This window comes from Balaenoptera physalus, assembly GCF_965194825.1.
Source record: "Balaenoptera physalus genome assembly, chromosome: 1".
NCBI lineage: Eukaryota > Metazoa > Chordata > Mammalia > Artiodactyla > Balaenopteridae > Balaenoptera > Balaenoptera physalus.
Genome location: NC_138882.1, coordinates 37,050,768 through 37,074,692, shown reverse-complemented (window position 1 = coordinate 37,074,692; position 23,925 = coordinate 37,050,768). Strand labels below are relative to the sequence as shown.

The 23,925-nt window shown below is 35.8% G+C and overlaps 2 protein-coding genes across 2 annotated transcripts in view; both read right to left on the bottom strand.

Moving 5' to 3' along the window:
* Positions 1-23,925, bottom strand: part of LOC309647379 (membrane cofactor protein-like) — a 212,086-nt gene that overhangs the window by 143,066 nt on the left and 45,095 nt on the right. The gene's annotated exons all lie outside the window — the stretch shown is intronic.
* Positions 789-23,925, bottom strand: part of LOC309647494 (membrane cofactor protein-like) — a 53,430-nt gene continuing 30,293 nt past the window's right edge. The window contains exon 6 of the mRNA XM_082434915.1: positions 789-22,766. Coding sequence (XP_082291041.1) covers positions 22,678-22,766 — 89 coding nt within the window. The 3' untranslated portion in view covers positions 789-22,677. The remainder of the gene's footprint in view (positions 22,767-23,925) is intronic.

The following is a 23,925-nucleotide window of genomic DNA, read 5'->3' as shown; positions in this document are numbered from 1 at the left end:
TCTCACGCTTAGCTGAATATTAGAATCAGTTAGGAAGCTTTACAGAAGGCTGATGGCCAGGCCGCACCCCAGGTCAACGACATGACAAATCTCTGGGGCGTGGGACCCAGGCATCAGTAAAAGTCCCCAGGGGATTCCAGTGTGCAGCCATGGTTCAGAAACATGTGATGCTTTCATGGTTGGGACTTGGGTTTTTAATTACTCAGCCACACCCATGCACTAACGTGATGTGGAAGATATGTCTTCTCCCACACGCGGGTATAGATACTTGAACGTGGTTAACTCAAGGCCAGGAAATAACGAAGACTGAGAGCTGGGCAGAAATCAGGAAGTGCTGCACAGAATGGGCTCTGTGAGCTGGGCCCTGGAAGATGCCCGGGATCAGACAAGACCAGAGGCGCTTCAGCCAATAGTGAACCAGGAATACAGCAGAGAGCACAGGACGGATGGTCTGGCTTGACTGAGAGCAGGTTTTCTGAAGTGTTGCAGAAAGAGAAGGCTTGGGAAGAAAAGTTGGGAAATAACTGTAGAAAGCTTTCAAGTATCTTCATGAAATGGACTTTATGCTGTGGGTAACGGAGGTAGGACTGAGCACCTTTGAGTAGGGGAGGCATGTGACCGCTGGGGAGGGGAGAAGCCTGGATGTGTTTAAGTTAAGGCTCTGAGATGGGAGGGGCAGGAATGGTGATTGTTGGAGGGGAATTCTTACAGAAGGTGGGCCCCGATTAGAAGCGTACTCCTATTTGAGATAAAATACACTGGAAATAAATGCATTATCACAAATGAAATTTCTCCATAATGACATTTTATTTTTTTAATACATTTGAAGGACCAATTCTCAAAAAATGAACAATACAGACATGAGACTTCTCATTTCACTGGGGATACATTCTTGCAGTTTTAAGAAAGCTTTAAATTCAAATACACTTTTCCCTCTCTCATTTAAACAAACATTTCTAGAGAAAAAATGGTTTCCCCATATATTTAAGTAATTGACAAATTAATATTTGACAAAGAGAACATAATTTATATTTGCACACATATTTCAATCTCACATATAAATACATTAAATTGGAAAAACTAAATTTGAAGTGGAAACTACCACGAAAGTCAATTAATTTTGGTAAGCATAATAATCTCTGGTTGAAAAATACCTCCTTGAGGGTTTCTAAAAAATAAGTACTTACAGCCACCCCTTGTTTCTAAGCAAGTGCTGCATTCTTGAAAAGCGTGTGAAAGTGGGTACAGCAAAACTTCTACTCTATATATTTCAGAACTCCTGAATTTATTCTGTTCAGAATTATCTTCCTAAGGTGACTTGCCCGAGATTACAAAGAGAAAGACCACTTACAGGGCTTTACAAACATGTCCTTAGGGAGTAAAGCAATATTTACTCTGGTCCACCCTTGATTCCTCATTCATATCCTTCTAGAGGCAATGTTTCTTTGGCCCAATTTGTGCTGTAACTAAAAAAGTGTGAAGCAAAACATGTAAAAATGTAAATTTGAGTTAGAGCAGCAGTCCGTCCTCTTTGGCCGCTGGCTCATTTGAAGGAGGCGCTGCCTGATGTGAGGACAGAGAAGAGGGCTAAGATCTGTCCCACCTGAGCGTCAAGAGCTACTGAGCTCTTTCTTCTTTCCGTCCCTTTGCATGACCTACAGCAAATTCACAAAGTTAAGTTCGCTTTTCTGAAATAAGGAGCTTCATTTTTACTCTGCCCTTTACAGATGAGGTGAGGAGCCCTCAAAGACTCAGATTCTAATGCAACTTGAGTAAAGATTCAAGTGGGGAGAGAAAACCACCTATAGCCAGAATTTAGAGCAGACTCTAACTCTCTTAAAGAGTGGAATTCTTTTTAAGAAAACTACAAGCCCACAGTGTTCACTTTTCCCAGGCTGGCATTCCTGCTATGGGTGTTAGAGCCCTCTAACTTTGTACAGAAGCATGCAACTGATGCTTAATTCTTCTTGATTTTTTAGACTGGCTAATTGTTATTAAAAGGGGTGAAGAACAAATGCCAGACATAGACTGTATAGCTTCTCTAAATCACCAAGACGTTACACATTTTTTAAAATAGTATTTTAACCTACTAAACTGTAAGAGTATTTTCCAGTGATATTCTTAGTGAAGGAAGTCAAGCTTGTTCAAATTCCCAATATTCAGTGTTCTTGTTTTTAATGCCTAAGGGCTGAAGTAGTGTACACACATTTGTAAAGCTTCTTATAGTAAACAATATATAAACACATTTTGTGGTTGTTGAGGAATGCATCTTAAGAGTTGGCTTTAATCTTTGAATAGAAAAGATTTCAAAATCACTTTCTTTACAAATGAATTTTAATTAATTAATTTCATTTTCAATTATATTTCTCTGAGTCTGGAGATTTTATTTAAAAACCACATTTTCTCACTTTAATACTACCAGGGATACTGTGTTGACCTGCCCTATAAATACAAGTGTTATTTAAAGGAAAATAAGCAAGATGTTCAATTCCAAATTCCTACATGTTTCAGAGAAGCATAAAGGATGATGACTACATTTAAGCCACAGTAAAATGTTAGTATTGTTACTTAACATTTGCATACATGAGAGTGACAGAAAACAGAGAATAACTTTTGTAGATCATTTTTTTCCTTCTGGTTTCACTGAGACATAATTGACATACAGGCATACCTCGGAGACATTGTGGGTTTGGTTCTAGAACACTGCATTAAAGCGATTTATCTCAATAAGGTGAGTCAAATGAATTATTTGGTTTTTCCAGTGCATATAAAAGTTCTGTTTACACTATCCTGTAGTCCATTAAGAATGCAAAAGCATTATGTCTAAAAAACAATCTACATAGCTTAATTAAAAATTACTTTATTGCTAAAATGCTGAACATCACCTGAGCCTTCAGTGAGTCATAGTAGTGACATCAAGGATAACTGAACACAGATCACCATAACAAATAGAATAATAATTTTAAAAGTTTGAATTATTGCAAGAATTACCAAAATGTGACAAAGAGACCTGAAATGAACAAATGCTGTTGGAACAATGGCACCAATAGACTTGCTCGATTCAGGGTTGCCACAAACCTTCAATTTGTAAAAAATGCAATATCTGCAAAGTGCAACAAAGTGAAGAACAAGACAACAAGTTATGCCTGTATAACACTGAATAAGTTTAAGGTGTATAGCATAATTTGATAATGTATACATTGTGAAATGATAAATTTTTTTAACATCTATTACCTCACGTAGTCACCAAAATTTTTTTTTTCTTCCTTGTGATCAGAACATTTAAGACCTACTCCCTTAGCAAATTGCCAATGCAGTCAGATATCTGAGGAGGATTGGTTCCCAATCCCCACCTCCTTCCCCTGCAATTAAAAATCCAAATGCTCAAGTCTCTTATATAATATGGCATAACACCACTGGCCCTCTGTATCCAAGGATGCTGATGCAGAGCCGTTGGATACAGAGTGTCAACTGTGTACAATACAGCATTACTAATTATAGTCACCATGCTGTACATTATATCCTAGTACTTGTTTATCTTATATCTGGAATTTTGTACCTTTTCACTCCTTTCACCCAATTCCTCCACCACCTCCCAACCCCCACCTCTTGCAACCAAATATCTGCTTTCTTTTTCTATGAATGTGGATTTTTGGATTCCACATATAAGTGAGATCATACAATATTTGTCTCTTTCTGTGTGACTTATTCACTTAGCATAATGCCCTCAAGGTCCATTAGTGTTGTCAAAAATGGCAGGATTTCCTTATTTTTCATGGCTGAATAGTATTGCACTGTTTATATAAACCACATCTTCTTTGTCCATTCATCCATCAATGGACACTTAGTTTGTTTCCTTGTCTTGGTGATTGTAAATAATGCTGCAGCACACAGCGAGGTGCAGTTATCTCTTCCACATGGTGGTTTCGTTTCCTTCAAATATATACCCAGATGGAACTGCTGGATCATAAGGTGAATCTATTTTTAATTTTTTGAGGAACCTCCATACTGTTTTTCATAGTAGCTGTACAAATTTACTGTAGATCTTAACATTTTAACAGAATCAAAAGATAAACAGATACACGGATTTATGGAAACCATTTAGTGTGTCTTCTCTGCTGGAGTGGGTGATTTATTCTGGTAGGTGGTGGATGCAGCACTAACCTCTGTTTCCCTACAAGGTAAGGTAAAAAGATAGCATCAGAGATGAACATAATTAAGTACATAAATTAAATTCCAGGAGCTCAGTTAGAAAATGGACAATTAAAAAAACTGCATTTATAGTAGTAAGAGTCACTGAACTAGGAAACAAAGAACGCTTTTTAAGTAATTTCAAATGCTCAACCAGTCTCACTCCAGAAACCTTTTTCTATCCTTGTGTTGTATTTATGATAACCTCCAAAACAAGAAATAGAGCAGTCGCATATACTTAGTAAATATTCCCTTAATTTAGGGCCAATGAGAAAGACTAGAGAGAAACACATGTCTTCCTAATATTGCAATTTAAAATGTGGCTCTGAGATGAAACCTTTAAAAAGGTAATGAGTCCAAGAGTGTTCAAGTTAAGTAATGCCTCATTTGCCCCTCACTGTCAAGGAAATCATGTGTTCTGGTTAGACTCTCCTAAGTAACTGAAACTCACATCACACTTTTTTTTTGTAACAACAGGCAGCTTTCTAAAACCTATTATTCAAGTCCAGCGTTGTCCATAGAAATATAATGCGAGTCACACAGGTAATTCTGAATTTTCTAGAAGCCACATCAAAAAAAGGAAAAGAAGCAGGAAAATTAGTTTTAATATTTTTACTTAATCCAGTATCCACGGATTGTACATTTCTTTGCACTAAGGCATTGAATCTGGTGTGTAGTGTGCACTCAAGCTCATCTTACGTAGCATGATCCACTTTTGACGTCCTCGGCAGCCACTCAGGGCTACTGACTCTGGAGCTGGATAATGCAGTTCCAGTCCCTGCTTAGGAAACTGACTACAATAGACAGACTACAACCAAATATGGACCAGTCGGTTGTTTACAGTATGCCTGCCCCAGCAAACACTTCAGGGTACCTACCCCATGAAAGAGCTAACCGTGTTAATCTTGGAGATTAATATTTCTCTTGGTGGGGGAGGCGTCACGATGAACCAGCACTGTCACAGCACAATATTTGTTATATAGCAGTTTCCTCAAGAATACTGCGGAGAATGATTCAATATTTAGGCCTGTCACTGAATCCTCCAAGACCACTATATTTTTCTATTTTTTGGAACAATACTTATTTTTTTCTGTAGTAGTGAAACGCTTTTCTTTAAGTAGAATTTTAAATAGAAATCCAATGTTTGACAAAGATAAATAAGCTTTAATATAAACTTAAGGAAACAACTCATTTGATATAAAAACGAAGCTATTTGAAGATGATTAAAATGTGAAAGTGAATTACTAATTACATCTATGTGATATTACCTTCAGCATTCATTAAGTTAACTTCAAGTATTTATAGACAACTTGAACCTCATGGCCCATCTGAAAACTACTTTCCTGGTTGGCTTTAGACTCAAAGGAATCCTAAGAGAACCAAGAAGATACCTAGGGCTGGGTAGGCCCACACTACCATTCTAGTTGGCATGTTTTGTCTTCCCCTTTGCCCCTGTGATCAAAGTCACCACTTTGCTTTTACTAAGAAATTGCCCTTCTTATTGGCCTTTGTAGAATCTGCTCCCAAACTTGTGACTGTAACCTAGGGTAGTACCTCACATTATAAGTGGTGGGAAACATATCTCCTCTTCCCAGCTTTGCAGACACACATTCTGGCACAAAAGATGAAATTCCAATTCATTTCATTCAGAGACAGAAGGTAGAAGGTGTTAAATGGCTTAAAGCAGTGCACTTCATGATTTTCCAAAATCTGAGGATTTTTTGTTTGGTGGTGGTATCTCTTTTATATGCTAAAAATATCCTGGTCAGGGAAACAGATAGATGCCTTTACAGACTTAATATTTACAAGTTGAAAGTGAATTTCTTTAAAAACTTCAGTAAAATGTATTTTGGCTGTATCAAAGAACAATTTTCCTCTCTGAACTTAAAATGAACAGATTCTGTGATTATTTCTCATTGGGCTAAAAAATTCCCCCATGTTTTGGATTCATAGCTGCTAGAAGGTAGAGGAGGTAGACAGTCTGACAAAAGGACGTGGGGGACATTACTCTGTTGTCACCTATATCAAAGCAAGAGCCTGTCAATGCACATTATTTTACATTAAAACAGGGAAGGCATGAGGAAATATCAATAATCTAGCAAAGGGGACAGAAATCCAAGTGTCCTCTTGTATGTCTACTGCCCACTTACCTTAGCTCAGATTACTGATATCTAAATATTCATTGAATATTTTTCAGAAGAAAGGACATCTCTGAAGAGAAATGCAACAGAAAGCAGATACCTTTTAATGATAAAAGCAAACTTTTCTCTCATCTCTTCTCAGAAAGAAATAAAATATACTTGCCTGTGGCTCTAACCAGTTAGGTATATTCTGAACAGAGGAAGGGAAAAGGCCTGAATAAAATAGTGATGTCAAACCAAAAGGAAGCAAGAGTGGCATAAAAATGGGATAAAATCAAGAGTAGAGGAGAAGGGAAGTAAGCTGACAATTAGGTTCATAAATTATGGCTCTCCTGATTCTCATTAGGAACTTGAAACAGGAATTTGGTGCAAGGAGCTACTTTACCTTTGAAGTCTTATAGATCATCCAGCAGATAAGCAGATTCTAAATTTGTGTGCAATCTGTTTACCCCTGAAAGCACTTAGCCTCAAGTGAATAATCTAAACTCTCCTCAAACAATGAGATTGTTTGAGGAGAAATTGTCCTGGCCTTTAGCACCCTAGAATTTGAGGCAATACACAGACCATGTATTAATTCCATGTAATATTGTCTCAGAAATCGATTTTATGACATCATACATTTTCAGATGGATGTTTTGCATTGAAGACAGTTTCTTCTTGTGGCACAATTGCTTTCACCTGAGGGAGGATCTCTGTACAACTTATTATATAACCTTTCATTTTCCTGGAATAGATCTAAATTTTGTACATGTGCTCTCTCAACTAATCAAAAAATCTTTGTTGCTTACTAGTTTCTGTCTAAAATTTTTTGAAGAGTTTGTTGACTGCTCAAGAAGAGTGTGCCAGGTAGAAAAATGTTCCAATTAATTTGATCCTTCAAGTTTTTGCTGCATGGCTTATACTCCCAGCACCTGAACTGGATTTATTAAATCCAAAAAAATTTTAAGAAGATTTATTAAAACAGACAGCTTAAAAATTACAAGGCTTCTGGATCAGTCATTATTAATATAACATTAAAGTAGTTTTAAGTTATAACAAATAAGGGGCTCCAATCAAGATGGTGGAATAGAAGGACGTGGAGCTCACCTCCTCCCTCAAATACATCAAATACATCTACATGTGGAACAATTCTCACAGAATACCTACTTAAAACGCTGGAAGAAAATCTCAGACACTTAAAAGTGCAAAAAATATCTCCATGTAACTATGTAGAATGAAAGGAAAAAAAAGGAAGCAGAAGGGGACCTGCAACCCTGGGAGGGAGCTTTGAAAGAGGAAATGTTCCTGCACCCTGGGAAGCCCCCTCACTGGTGGGGAGATTGGCTGGGACAGAAAGGGAGCTTCAAACACTTGGAGGAGAGGGCACCAACCAGTTTGCTGCAGGCAGAACAGACAGAGACCTGCACAGATGGTCCATGCCACCACCCTGCACTCCCCAGCCTGAGATGTGCATCCACTGGTTCGCATGGGACCTGGGTGATGAAACTTGGCTTTAGAGGACAGAGCCAGGGGGAGGACTGAGGTTGGCTGTGCAGAGACAGTCTGAAGGGGCTGAAGTGTGGTATGGCCACAACCTGGGGGTGTATACAGAAGAAACCCAGGCCTGCCATAGAAGTGAAGTGCCATTGTTAAGGGTCACATGCAGGGAAGGGCAGGGTCCGCATAACAACCTGACTCTTGGTGTGCTCAGAGTGGGTGTTCTGCAGGCATTGAAACCTCACTGTTAATGAGTGCAAGCGGAGGGAAGGGCAGGGCCCACCATAGCAAAGGACACACATAGATTGAAAGTGATGGGATGAAAAAAGATATTTTATGCAAACAGAAATGACAAGAAAGTGGGGATCACATTACTCATATCAGACAAAATAGACTTTAAAACAAAGGCCATAAGGAAAGATAAAGAAGGGCACTATATAATGATAAAATGAACAATGCAAGAAGAGGATACTCATCAGTGTATGCACACCCAGTATAGGAGCACCCAAATACATAAAACAAATATTAACAGACATAAAGGGAAAAATTGATAGGAATACAATAATAATGGGAGACTTTATCACCTCACTCACATCAATGGGCGGATCTTCTAGACAGAAAATCAATAAGGCAACAGAGATCCTAAATGATATAATAAACTGTTACACTTAATTGATAATTTTAAGACCAGAAAAATTTTAAGACCAAAAAAACCAGAATACCCAGTCTTTTCAAGTGCATATGGAACATTCTCTAGGACTGACCACATACTAGGGCGCAAAACAAGCCTCAACAAATTTAAGAGTCTAGAAATTATTTCAAGCCCATTTTCTGAGCACAGTGGCATGAAACTAGAAATCAACCACAGAAAAAGAAACGAGAAAAAAAAATGATTACATGGAGACTAAATAACATTCTACTAAAAAACAAATGGGTCAATGATGAAATCAAAGAGGAAATTAAATAATACCTGGAGACAAATGAGAATGAAAACACAACCATCCAGAATCTATGGAATATAGCAAAAGAAGTTCCTAGAGGGAAGTTCATAGCAATACAGGCCTTCCTCAAAAAACAAGAAAAATCTCAAATAAACAATCTAATCCACCACCTAAAAGTATTAGAAAAAGAAGAACAAACAAAACATAAAATCAGCAGAAGGAAGGAAATAATAAAGATCAGAAAAGAAATAAATAAAATAGAGGTTAAAAAAAGTAGCAAAACACCAACAAAGAGCTGGTTCTTTGAAAGGGTAAACAAAATCCACAAACCTCTGGCCAGGCTCACCAAGAAAAAAAGAGAAGACCCAAATAAACAAAATAAGAAATGAAATAGGAGAAATAACAACTGGTACCACAGAAATACAAAAAACCAGAAGAGAATACTATGAACACTTATATGCCAACTAATTTGACAACCTAGAAGAAATGGACAAGTTTCTAGAAATATACAGCCCACCAAAACGGAATCAAGAAGAAATAGGTAATTTGAACAGGCCGATCACTAGAAGTGAAATAGAATCTGTAAAAAAAAAAAAAAAAAAAGCAACAACTGCTTACAAACAAAAGTCCAGGACCAAATGCTTCACAGGAAAATTCTACCAAACATACAAAGAAGAACTTATATCAATCCTCTCAAACTCTTCCAGAAGATTGAAGAGGAGGGAATACTTCCAAAGACATTCTATGAAGCCACCATCACCCTGATACCAAAACCAGACAAAGACGCTACCAAAAAAGAAAATTACAGGTCAATATCTTTGATGATTATAGATGTAAAAATTCTCAACAAAATATCAGCAAACTGAATCCAACAACACATAAAAAGGATGATACACTACAACCAAGTTGGATTCATCCCAGGGTCACAAGGATGGTTCAACATATGCAAATCAATCAATGTGATACACCACATCAACAAAAGAAAAGACAAAATACACATGATCATCTCAGTTGATGCAGAAAAAGCATTTAATAAAATTCAACATCGATTCATGATAAAAACTCTTACCAAAGTGGGTATAGAGGGAACACATCTTAATATAATAAAAGCTATTTATGACAAAGCCACAACTAATATAATACTTAATGATGAAAAGCTGAAAGGCTTGCTGCCCAAATCTGGAACAAGACAAGGATGCCCACTCTCACCACTTCTATTCAACACAGTATTGGAAGATTTAGCCACAGCAATCAGACAAGAAAAAGGAATACAATTTATCCAAATTGGAAGGGAAGAGGTAAAATTGTCATTATATGAAGATGACATGATACTACATATAGAAAATCCTAAAGACTCCACACAAAAACTACTAGAACTGATAAACAATTCAGCAAGGTAGCAGGATACAAGATTAACATACAGAAATCAGTTGCAATGAAATATCAGAAAGGGAATGTAAAAAGCAGTCCCTTTTAAAATCACATCAACATATAAAATAAAATACTGAGGAATGAACCTGACCAAGGAGGTGAAAGACTTATATGCTGAAAACTATAAAACATTAATAAAGGAAACTGAAGATGATTCAAAGAAATGGAAAGATATCCCATGTTCTTGGACTGGAAGAATTACTATTGTTAAAATGCTCATACTAGCCAAAGCAATCTACAGATTTAATATGATCCCTATCATATTACCCATGACATTTTTCACAGAACTAGAACAAATAATCCTAAAATTTATATGGAACCATAAAAGACTCAGAATTTCCAAAGCAATCATGAGGAAAAAGAACAAAGCTGCGGGCATAACCCTCCCATACTTCAGACAATACTACAAAGTTATAGTAATCAAAACAGCATGGTATTAACACAAAAACAGACATATGGATCAATAGAACGGAACAGAGAGCCCAGAAATAAATCCACATATCTACAGTCAATTAATTTTCAACAAACGAGACAAAAATATACAATGGAGAGAAGGCAGTCTCTTCTGCAAGTGGTTTTGGGAAAGTTGGACAGCTGCATTTAAATCAATGAAGTTAGAACGCACCCTCACACCATACACAAAAATAAACTCAAAAATTGCTTAACGACTTAACCGTAAGGCATGACACCTAAAACTCCTAGAGGAGAACATAGGCAAAACATTCTCTGACATAAATTGTACTAATGTTTTCTTAGGCCAGTCTCCCAAGGCAATATAAATAAAAACAAAAATAAACAAATGGGACCTAATCAAAATTACAAGCTTTTGCACAACAAAGGAAACCATAAACAAAACAAAAAGACAACCTACAGACTGGGAGAAAATATTTGCAAATGATGTGACCAACAAGGGCTTAATTTCCAATATATACAAACAGCTCATACAACTCAATAACAAAAAAACCAAACAAACAACACAATCGAAAAATGGGCAGAAGACCTAAATAGACATTTCTTCAAAGAAGACATAAAGTTGACCAGGAAGCACATGAAAAGATGCTCAACATTGCTAATTATCAGAGAAATGCAAATCAAAACTCCAATGAGGTACTACCACACACCAGTCAGAATGGCCACCATTAAAAAGTCTACAAATAACAAATGCTGGAGAGGGTGTGGAGAAAAGGGAACCCTCCTACACTGTGGGTGGGAATGTAAATTGGTTCAGCCACTATGGAAGACAGTATGGAGGGTCCTCAAAAAACTAGAAATAGAGTTATCCTATGATCCAGCAATCCCACTCCTGGGCATATATCCGGATAAAACAATAAATCAAAAAGATACATGCACCACTATGTTCGTAGCAGCACTATTCACAAAAGCCAGGACATGTTAGCAACCGAAATATCCATTGACAGATGAATGGATAAAGATACTGTATATATATACAATGGAATACTACTAAGACATAAAAAAAGCATGAAATAATGCCATTTTCAACAACATGGATGGACCTAGAGATTATCATGCTAATTTAAGTAAGTCAGAAAGAGAAAGACAAATATCATATGATATCACTTATATGTGGAATCTAAAATAAATATATGAAACAGAAACTGACTGAGAGACATTGAGAACAGACTTGTGGTTGCCAAGGGGGAGGGAGGTGGAGGTGGGATGGATTGGGAATTTGGGATTAGCAGATGTAAACTATTATATTTAGGATGGATAAACAAAAAGGCCCTACTGTATAGCACAGGTAACTATCAATATCCTGTAATAAACCATAATGGAAAAGAATATGAAAAAGAATGTATATATGTGTATAACTGAATCACTTTGCTGTACAGCAGAAATTAACACAACATTGTAAATCAACTATATTTCAATAAAATAAATTTTAATATTTAAAAAAATTTTATAACAAATAAATATTCTTAATAGAAAAAAGAAAAAATATTTTGTCCCAGTTTATAAAATACATAAATTATGGAATAATTCTGATGAATTTAGCAAACTCTCACTTATCCAGTGATAATTTAACTGGAGTAAAGAAAATCATTCATCTGTGAAAGAAAATCACTACAAGTAAGTGAAAACATTATGTAAACAAAGGGCATCTGGTTTTTGGAACCACACAGCCAGGACATGCAAAATAGGACTCATGCAATAGCAAAAGAAAGGGTGAAGGCTATGGATTCCAAGTCTGGAAAGTATGGTAGAAGAGTTAGTTAAGAAAGGAGGGACTTCCCTGGTGGCGCAGTGGTTGAGAATCTGCCTGCCAATGCAGGGGACACGGGTTCGAGCCCTGCTCTGGAAGGATCCCACATGCCGCAGAGCAACTGGGCCCGTGAGCCACAACTACTGAGCCTGCGAATCTGGAGCCTGTGCCCCGCAAAAGGGGGGGGGGCTGCGATAGTGAGAGGCCCACACACCGCGATGAAGAGTGGCCCCCGCTTGCCGCAACTAGAGAAAGCCCTCGCACAGAAACGAAGACCCAACACAGCCAAAAATAAATGAAATAAATAAATAAATAAGATAAAAAATAAAGAAAGGAGATTGGAAGGGAAAAGGAAGGAGGGTGTAGATGGAGCCCATCAGACCAACTGGGATCCTATTCTATTCTTAGTTGAGACCTAAGAAACAGGAAACTATAGTAGAGTACTTTAACCTTGTGACCATTTTTCATCATAATTTAAATGAACAACAAAAGCAATTTGGGGGAGAAACATGGACATTAAACAAACAGTGCAAAGAATATAATAAAAATACTTGCCTTTTTAAAAGAAAAGCAAACTAAAGCTAGGTTATTACCCCACATTCTTTTGAAAAGTGTACACATAGATGAACAGTCTTTTAAAAATCTAATTACCTTAAACAGGTGAAACATTTCCCAGTAAGCTTGATGGTGTTTCTTCAAAATTAAAGAGCATGGGCACATCAGTAATAGTCTACACCCCGGTTTCTGAAAGTGTAGTCCTGGCCCAACAGCATCATCTCTTGGGAACTCATTAGAAATGGGATCTCATATCTCTAACGCTACTGAAACTTTAACCTGTGGTGCGATGCTCAGATAATTGTTCGGCTTTAAAAGACTCATTAACTGGTATGTAGAGAGAGTTTGGTTAATACTTGTTCGAGAACCTTTAAGTATTTTGGTGTACGGATGTTTTAAACAAAGAAGGAGAGTGAGGATCAGAAAGCTATTTTGTTTCGCTTCTTTAGAGGTTATTTCTACACAAGCCTTTTGGACCTTTAAAAATATTTCACCGATAGAATTTTCTATTCAGACTGCTGTGTATACGTAATTTAAAAAAATGTACTGCTGATAGAAAAATCAAATGTGCATATTATATGTTCTATAAATATAAAGTTTAAGATTCAAATGAATGCATTGTGGGAACTTTAAAAAGATAACAAAAAAAAATTTTTAAAGTTTGAGCTCTGTATGAGTGAAGAAGGTATTTTTATTACATAGTCCAAGCCCAGTCTTTAATATAGAAATTAGATATTAAAACCACAAATAAACCAGGAATTCCAAAAGTCTTAAAATTATTAGTTTGATTTCAAAACTATTTCCAAAGAATTATAGGGCGGAAAAATCACTAAAAATCAGAAATTTCAAAGCACCTAATCTTAGTCTATGCTCCATGATTTATTCTAAGTCTTTCATTAAGTTGTAAATTATTTCATTAAAATTTAAGCTTGATTAGAAAACCCTATTCTCCTTAGAAGATAAATATTTGTACTTAAAAAAAATCTAAGCCTCCTTCCTTTTTTCCATTTATATAGATAAAAAGACAGACAAAATTAATGAGGTGACTTGTAAATCTTACCCCTCTCAGCAACTTAGTTTAACCCCATCAGTTTTACTGCCACCTAGTAAATTAAGAGAACATAAAAGAAAAATCAAATAGTGTTGCTTTTAATTCACCAGTTTTACTTGTATAAATAACATCTGTAAATGAAAATAAATCAAACTGGGTACTTGAAGTAGACACCTATGCAGCTTCTTACAAGTACTTAAGTTATTCAGACAAATGAAACTTTCATCATAAAAATTTCAGTGATTACAGCTTTCAAAGTTAAAAGTGAACGGTTTTAAATTTAATCTCAGCTATTAGTTCTAGCTAGGCAGTAGGATACATCTAGGGTAGGGAAGGCCCCATAACAGTCCATGATTTGCTGCAGCACTTAAACTTCAAATCCCACAGAAATTTTTCTTACATCATAATAGATGAAGCGACCTGCACAGATTACTCTTGCTGAGTTGATATTAAAAGAGGCTGAAAATATTTTTTAGTAAAGAAATGCAATCCGAATGGCATATACATGCAGGCACATTTTTTTAAAAGTTGGCATGTAATATAGAGTACAAACAAAACTGCACAAAACTATGTTAAGAGTGAGAAGGACTAATAAATTAAAGAAACATGCCTTAATGTACCCTCTCTCTCCACTTCGTGGAAAATTTGTACAGGCAGGCACCAACTATTGCAATGGCAGCAACTACAAGAAACCAGGAAACAAATGACATGTAACTGAAAAATCAATGCCAAGATTCAAAATCTAGCAGAAGAAATAAGTGTTGATTAGATTTCCAAGGTCAGAAAATGTTATTTTATTTAAGCACATACAGATTTTTATTCTATCTGGTCTCTTCACTGTCTAAATCCAATTCCCTGGAATCAATTAAACAGTTCACAATAAGGCAGAGGAGTCCTTGATTAATTTAGAAAATTATCCAAAGCATACTTGGGACGCAAACTCGTATGGCGAAGCATCTTGAAACAATATGTATTATTTAGGGTTTTTTAGTAAGTGGACGTATAGAATATAAGAGAATATACAATCACCAATACAGGGTAGTATATTATATAAAAGGTCATGTTTTCCTAAACTGGTTTACTTAATTTCACACTATAAAACCTAAAGAAACTGAAAAATCACTTAAAAAATTTAATGCACTTCTTCAGAGTAATATCTTGATTTAAGCGGTATCAAAGTTTGGAATACTTACATACAGAAAGAACAATTGCAACAATGAGTGCTCCATCTGCGAAAAATGAAAAGTTTGAAGATAACTGAGCACATAGGAGTTTCCAAGTAGTTGTTGCATTTTAATTTGATCAGATCAGCTGTAATTACAGCAAAGAAAAAAAATTATCAATCTAGTTTTAGCTTGACTGCTAGTGCATCCAGGTCATTTTGACCAAAGAACCCTTCAAAATAGATTCCAGGGTAGGATCCACCTTGTGAAATTCTTAACAGGAACCTTACTTATTATCATTGTCTGCTGTAGCTACCATACCAGGTTATTTAGTAAAGGTAGTTAGGACAATTAGAATTCACTAGATTAGAAGAAAATTTTTTTAAAACATATTGTCCCATTATAGCTCAGTATTCAGTCTATTTCTTATGATTTTGTTAGGAATTTAACTTATACTTTTCCCCCAAAAGTGTGATTGTTGAATAAATTATAATAAAGTTCTATTAATTTATCACACAAATGTTATTTTCAGTCTTCACAAACAATGCCTTATCTACCATCACCCCTCCTTATTTCCCTGTCCTCCAAGTTAAGACATGGTCCTAATTACAAGGAGATTTTCTCTAATACTATAAATGAAACACCAGGGCACATGGATGAAAACTATGCACAGAAATGTAAACATGCATTTTTGACTATCCAGAGAGCAATAAATAATACTACCAAATTACTGGATTCACCTGACACAGTGGCAATTTGACCAGTTTTCAGAGGGAAAACATAATAAGCCTAAAGTACATTTTATACAAAGATTAACTTTACTAGTCTAAAGTAAAGTAATAACTATTTTTCTTCATTTTCTTATCAAGAAATAATTATATTTCATTTAAATGTCACAACTATACTTCACCAAGTTTTTTAACATATATTGTGTGAACCATGTGAGGCAACATAAAGTGTGCTACCCCCGCCTGTTATAAAAAAAAAAAAAAAACTAACCCAACTAATTGTATGTAAGGCTTGTGTATACAAGGTATACACAAGAAAGAAAATTTATCTACAAATCTCCATCACAAAATAACACTATCACATGGGAAGCAAGTTACATTTTATATATTTTAACCTACACATGACCATAGCATTTAAGAAAGTTACCTCACCCCACTAGGAATCCTAAGCTGGGGCAGTTCTTGAAAACTGTGTTATCTCCATGTTTACATATACTACCACTTATATTTGTCATGGGATCTGCACTATTAAAAAAACTAAAAATGTCAGTTATCATCAATTTGTGACATGTTTTTTCTTCTTTAATTACAGATAATTGAAATAGTTCCATGTAGAACTCTAGGGTTTCATAATGCAGGGTTATTTATAACCAAAATAATACCTAAATCCTCAAAATGTTCAGGCTGTAACTCATCACTTGGACTGGGATATGCTGAAAAAAGAAAAAAAAATGGAAACAATAAAAAAAGGTAGAAGAAGAAAATAATAAAGCTTAAAGACCTATATATAAATTTATAGGTTTTGATTTTTTGCCTTTGTGCAAAACCCCTGATAATTTAATTTTTCCTACATGAATTATATTAATGCTTAAAGGTAGTGTCATAAAAATCATAAATTTATATTCAATGTCAAAATATTCTTCTTCCTGTCCATTAACATTTCTTGGGACAATATTCTGTGGTACAGCAAACAAATTTATCATTAGTATAATGTCAAAATTAGCCTATGGATTCAATGTGATTTTGCTTAAAATTGAAAGGCATAAGATGGCTTAAACATCATTTAAAAGTTGATCTGCAATAGAATGGAATTCAACATCATAAAGGTCATTTATGAAAAACCAATAGCTAACATCACACTCAATAGTGAAAAACTGAAAAATTTTTTTAAGTCAGGAACAATTCAGGATGCTCCCATTTGCCACTTCTATCAAAATATAAAAAAATTTAATTTCTTTTTCTTGTCTAGTCAGAGCAATTAGACAAGAAAAAGAAATAAAAAGCATCCAAACTGGGAAAGAAGAAATAAAATGATCTCTGTTCCAGATTACATAATCTTTTAAGTGGAAAACTAAAGATTATATACACACACACATGCACACACACACAAACCTGTTAGAAGTAATAAATTAATTCAACAAAGTTGGAGGCTACAAAATCAACAAACAAAAATCAGTTGCATTTCTATACACTACCAATGAACAGTCTAAAAAGAAAATTAAAAAAAAAAAACAACTCCACTTACAGTAGAATCAAAGAAAATAAAATACTTAGGAATAAACATAACTAAGGAGGTGAAAGACTTGTACACTGAAAATTACAAAGCATTGCTTAAAGAAATTGAAGATGACATTAAAAAATGAAAGCACATCCTGCGTTCATGGATTGGAAGACTTAATATTGTTAAGATGTTAATACCACACAAAGCAATCTACAGATTAAATGCAACCCTTTGACCATATAAAAATGCATTTTGCATAAATAGACAAATTAAACCTAAACTTCATATGGAATCTCAAGGGAGTAGAAGTAGACAGGAATATCTTGATAAAGAAAGCAAAGTTGGGAGGACTCATGTTTCCCAATTCCAAAACTTACTAAAAAGCTACAATAATCAAAACATAGTGGTATTAACATAGAGACAGACACAGAGACCAATAGAATAGAATAGAGAACCCAGAAGCAACAAGGATATATTGTACAGCACAGGGAAATATAGCTATTATTTTGTAATAACTTTAAATTGAGTATAATCTTTAAAAATATCAAATCACTATGTTGTACACCTGAAACTAATATAATATTGTAAAACAACTATATTTCAATTAAAAAAAAAAAAAACAGAGAGCCCAGAAATAAACTTTCACTTATATGGTCACATGATTGTTCACAAGGGTGCTAAGAACATTTAATGGGGAAAGGGCAATCTTTTCAACACATGGTTCTTGGATAACTGGATATCCACATGCAAAAGAATGAATTTTGACACCTACCTTACAATATATACAAAAATTAATTTAAAAAGATCAAAGAACTAAACTTAAGAGCTAGGGAAGTTGCCAAGACAGTGGAGTAGGAAGACTCTGAGTTCCCCTCCTTCCTCCGGCAAATGAGCAGTTACAACTGTTTACAGAACAACTATGGATGAGAATGACCTGAAGACTAGCAGAAATGATCTTCTACAACTAAGGATATAAAGAAGAAACCAACATGAGACAGGAAAGAGGATCAAAGACATGGTATAAACAAGACCCCTACCTCTGGGTAGGTGACCCACAAACTGGGAGGATCATTACAATTGCAGAGGTTCTCCCCAAGGAAGGAGGGGTCTGAGCTTCACATCAGATTCCCCAGCCTAGGGGTCCTGCACCAGGAAGACAAGCCCCCAGAATGTTCGGCTTTGAAAGCCAGTGTGGCTTACTTTTGGGAGATCCAGGGAGCTGTAAGAAATAGAGACTCCACTCTTAAAGGACGCAAACAAAATGTCTCACACTCTTGAGACCCAGGGCAGAAGCAGTAATTTGAAAGGAGCTTGGGTCAGATCCTCTGCTGATCTTGGAGAGGTAGAAGGCAACTGGAACTCATCCTGGGACACAGATGGTGGCAGCAGCCATTGTTGGGAGCTCATACCACAAAGACTCTGGTGCTGGCGAATGCCAATTTGGAATCCTCCCTCTAGCTTATTACAACCATGATATGACCCTCCCCCCCCAGCAGGTGGGCACAAGTTCTGGGACACTCCAGGCCAAGCAGTTATTGGAGTGAAGACATAGCCCCACCCACAAGGAGGCTGGCTGCCTTAGGACCCCTGATCCTTCAGCCACCTGGGACCCATCCCTGCCCAGCAGAGGGCCCAGAACCTGGCTCAATATATTGCAACGAGACCCTGGCACCTGGCTCTGCTCACCAGTGGGCCAGCACCAGTCCCAGAAGCCCATGGGCCCTAGCCTCACCCACCAGCAGTCTGATTTCAGCTTCAGGAACATTGGGCCCCTAAGCCAGCTTCCCCAAGGTCAGACCCCACCCACCAGTGGGCCAACATCAGCTCCGGGACACCCTGGACACTACAGTTAGCCAAGTCAGGAAACAACCCTGCCCACCTGTTGGGGAAGCTAGTAAAGTAGTCTTGTTCAGGCTTCAGAGGTGGCACAAGGCCTCTCTCTGACCGGACAATGACGCTAAAGCTGGCTGCATGCCAAACTGCTGAGCTACACCCAGGTCAGCAGGGGTGGCGCCTGCACACATTGTAAACCACTAGATAAGATAGAGAGTAAGTCATGGGGCTTCTTGCACCTTGAGGGTCTGGCCAGCCCCTGGGGATCAAGAACATTCCAAGACTTACAAGTTAAGACCAAGGCATTTATGACAATAACCAGAGCTGCAAACTTGCACGTAGGCTGATTGCTATCAGCCTGCGGCCTGGTGCTAAAAGCTGGTCTCCTTCAAGTGGCAAACTGAAGTCTCACCCGTGGGGTGGACGTACCACCTGGGACCTTCCCAATTTGGACTCCAGATTGCTGTTCAAGGGACTTCCCAGTGCTGCTTGGATCTGGATGTAGGTGCTTCCCCAATTCAGTGATGTATAAACCTCGGTATTTACTATTCTTTCTTAGTTAGTTATACTATTATTTTCTTAATTAGTATACTGTAATATCTGTTAATTCAATAAACTCTAAATTCTTGTTTACTGAGTGTAGAGTGGTTATTTTGCCAGCGAATCCTATGAACTTTGAAACTGAAAGTAAGGCTTTTGGCAAAACAACACCAGCAGGCTGACACTAGCCCCAGGATCTCCCAAGCAATGGTCCCACGTACCAGTAGGCCAACACTTGACCTGAGACCCACAGCCTGCTTCCTCAGATCCCAGCTCTACCAAACAGTACTAGCCCTACTAGTAGTAAAACCATCTATAACCACAATAAGTAGTTAAAGGATGAACAAAACAAAAAAAGATGTAAAATATGATGGATAAAAACATTAAATGTGGTGGGATGGAATAAAAATACAGGGTTGTTAGAATGCGTTCAAACTTAAGAGATTAGCAACTTAAAATAATCATGTATATGTACAGATTGCTATATATAAACCTCATGAGAACCACAAAACAAAACTCTATAATAGATACATATACAAGAAAGAGAAAGGAATCCAATGTAACACTAAAGATAATAATTAAATCATAAGGGAAGAGAGCAAAAGAAGAAAGGAACAAAAATGAACTAGAAACTTAAAAGCTAAAACTATAAAACTCTTAGAAGAAAACATGGAGGACAGCTTCATGAATTTGGATCTGGCAATGATTTCTTGGATGTGACACCAAAAGCACATGCAACAAAAAACAAATAGATACATTGGATTTCATCAATGTTAAAAACTTTTGTTTCACAAGGGATACTGTCATCAGAGTGAAGAGACAATACACAGAATTGGAGGAAGCATCTGCAAATTATATATCTGATAAGGGATTAATATTCAAGATATATTATGAACAAAAAATTTTTAAAAAATTCAAAAATGGGCAAAGGACTTGAATGGTTATTTCTCCAAAGAAGATATACAAAAGACCAATAAGCACATGAAAAGATGATCAAAGATTAATAATTTTAGATATTCAAATAAAAACCACAATGGATACTACTTCATATATATTGGTATGGCTTTTATAAAAAATCAGAAAACAACAAGTGCTGACAAAAAGGTTAAGAATTTGGAACCTTTGTGCATCACTGGAGGGGACATAAAATGGTGCACCTGCTCTGGAAGACACTATGGTTGTTCCTCAAAAAAATAAACATAAAGCTACTCTATAACCCAGCAATTCTATTCCTATGTATATAACCACCAAAATTGAAAATAGGGACTCAGATACTTGAATGCCAATGTTCAGAGCAGCATTATTCAGAATAGCCAAAAGGTGGAACCAAACCAAGAAACTTTCAACAAATGGATGAATAAAGGAAATGTGGTATATAGAATGGAATATTTTTAAGTCATAAAAGGAATAAAGTTCAGATACATGCTACAAGGTGGATGAATCTTGAAAACATTATGCTAAGTGAAATAAGCCAGAACACATTATGCTAAGTGAAATAAGCCAGTAGTGAATCCTAGTCTATGAGGTACCCGGAATAGTCAAATTCATAGACATAGAAAATAGATAGTGGCTAACAGGGCTGGGGGGAGGGAGACTGGAGAGTTATTGTTTAATAGGTATAATGTTTCATTTTGAGATGCTGAAAAAATTTTGGAGCTAGATAGTAGTAATAGTTGCACAAAAATGTGGATACTTAATGCCAATGAAATATACAATTAAAATAGTTAAAACTGTCAGTAAAATAAAATAGAACTTGATCTAGAAAAATTAACATAGAGAGTAGCCTGAACAGCTGAAAAGGAAGTGTTCTGCCAGATACTAAAACATATCATAGTACTGCAATCAAAACATCAATTTGGTGCTGGCACAGGAATGCACAGAATTCAAGGGAACAGAAAGAAGACTAGATCACCTATGAATTTAATGTGTAATAAAAACTGGCACTTCAACACAGTTGGAGAGAAGACAACTTATTCAACAAATGGTGCTACTTCGCCATTGGATGAAGGTAGGTGGAGTGGGGAGGAACCCAATCTCATTTCATATACCATAAAGAATGTGAGATGAATCAGTGATTTAATGCAATCACACAATCACATGGTAGAAATGTTTATATAATTTCAAAATGGAGACATGGTGGAAATGTTTATATGATTTCAGCACGGAGAACCCCTGAAGCTTTTATAAGAAAGACACAACACTCATAGTCATTAAGAAAAAGATCAACACATTCAACTACCTATTAATGTAAAAATTCTGCATATATAAATGACCACTGAGAGAATGGTTAAATGAAATATGGTACATATTAAAACCATCATTTAAAAAGATGGGAATAAATCTAACTACAGCTCCAGTTCAAGGCAATAAGTGGAAAAATTTGCAAGAAAAATATGAACAGCATGATGCCATTTTTGGTTAAGAAAAAAGAGAAAATGCCAAAATATGTATACCTACACAAATAAGAATGTTGATGTGTAGAAATAGATTAAAAAGACATCCTAAATTATAAAGAGATTAATTTAGGTAATAGACCAGAGAAAGAGGTGGAAAACTAATCTTTTACTCTGTATGCTTTTGTAATGTTTGAAATTTTACAAATTTATATTAGTATACTACTTATATAATTAAAAGTTATAAAAAGCAATCTATATTCAATAGCATAAAATCTTAAAAGAAACCTGACTAGTAAAATAAGGCAAAGAAAAAACCTAGAAGAAAATTCCTCTTCATGTTAAAAGGGATTTAACTTATCTTGAGCTCTAATAAGTCAACAAGAAAAATATTTCAGAAACCACATAGGAAAATGAACAAAGGACCAAAATAAGTGAAAGAAGACCAAAAAAATTCAGCTTCATTGATAATTTAAAAATGCAAATTAGTACATGACATCATTTTTTACCCATCACTTTATTAAGTTTGAAACAATGTAAGTAGGATAAAGAGGTACTGAACCTGTATGACTTGACTCTGGAGTTGTAGTTGGATGAGGACCTGGAAAAATAAATTTGATTCAATTCACCAGTCTCATCAATACAAAATTATAGAATTAATTTTGATTTTTTTATTTTTGAAAAAAGATTATTTCTTAAAATGAATTACTTCTCAAAATGAAAAATACAAATATTTTCCAAATTTGCTATTCTACTACTGGGAAGTTAACCTAAATACATATTTACACAAGTACATAAGAATGTATGCAAAAGAATGTTCACTATAGCTTTGTATTATATAATGGAAATCCTAGAAGTTAACAAATAATAAATCATACAAATCATGTGTTCAGAATAAATATACAAATCTTTAAAAAAAATAACATTCACATAGTATCATATTACAAAATTTGTACCCTTTCTTATCCACTTAGTATTTTGCCCACATTTTTTCCTATTTGCATAATCAGATCTACCTTATCACTATTATATGTTGCTAATGATCTTTTTCATAGTCCTTCTCCAACTGATGATAAAAAAGACAGTCTCATGAGGAATTTTGATTTTTGATATGTAAAAAATGATCCATGTAATTTATCTTCTTTATAAACTTGTCCTCACAATTCTCTCTCCTTTCAAACACCAGACTGTATCAGTGTTTTATAAATCCTTTATGAAATCCCTATGATCATATCAACAAACATAGTATACCACAGAGCATAGTCCCACTAGGACCATGTGAGAAAACATGGATGGGTCAATGAGTATAGATTTCATATGCAATCTTTATATGTTATCCACCAAAAAAAATCTCTTTCCCCACAGAACTTCACAGCACTCACCAAGGTATTCAAGAAGGCTACTGGGTACCAGGTTTACAGGAATTATAAAAATGTGTTCTAATTACCATGTTAACATGAATAATTCCTGCTCAATATTTTAAAATAGTAGGACAATAAGAAACAAATTAGAAGCCAGTAACTGACATTTGTTTGAGTCATTAAACAATGGGAAACTGGAACCTATAGAAATGACGTTTCTTGAGTAAGCAGAGCCACACTAGGACCCTGAGTGCAGCCTGCCCAGGCTAATGCTCTTCTCTCTCTTCCTCTTGTCTCTTGCTTCTGCTGTAACTAAAGAGAAGAAGCCAGAGATAGGAGCCCTGAAATCAGGCAGATAATTCCTTCCACCATATCAAAATAGTCTCTCAAGTCTTAGGC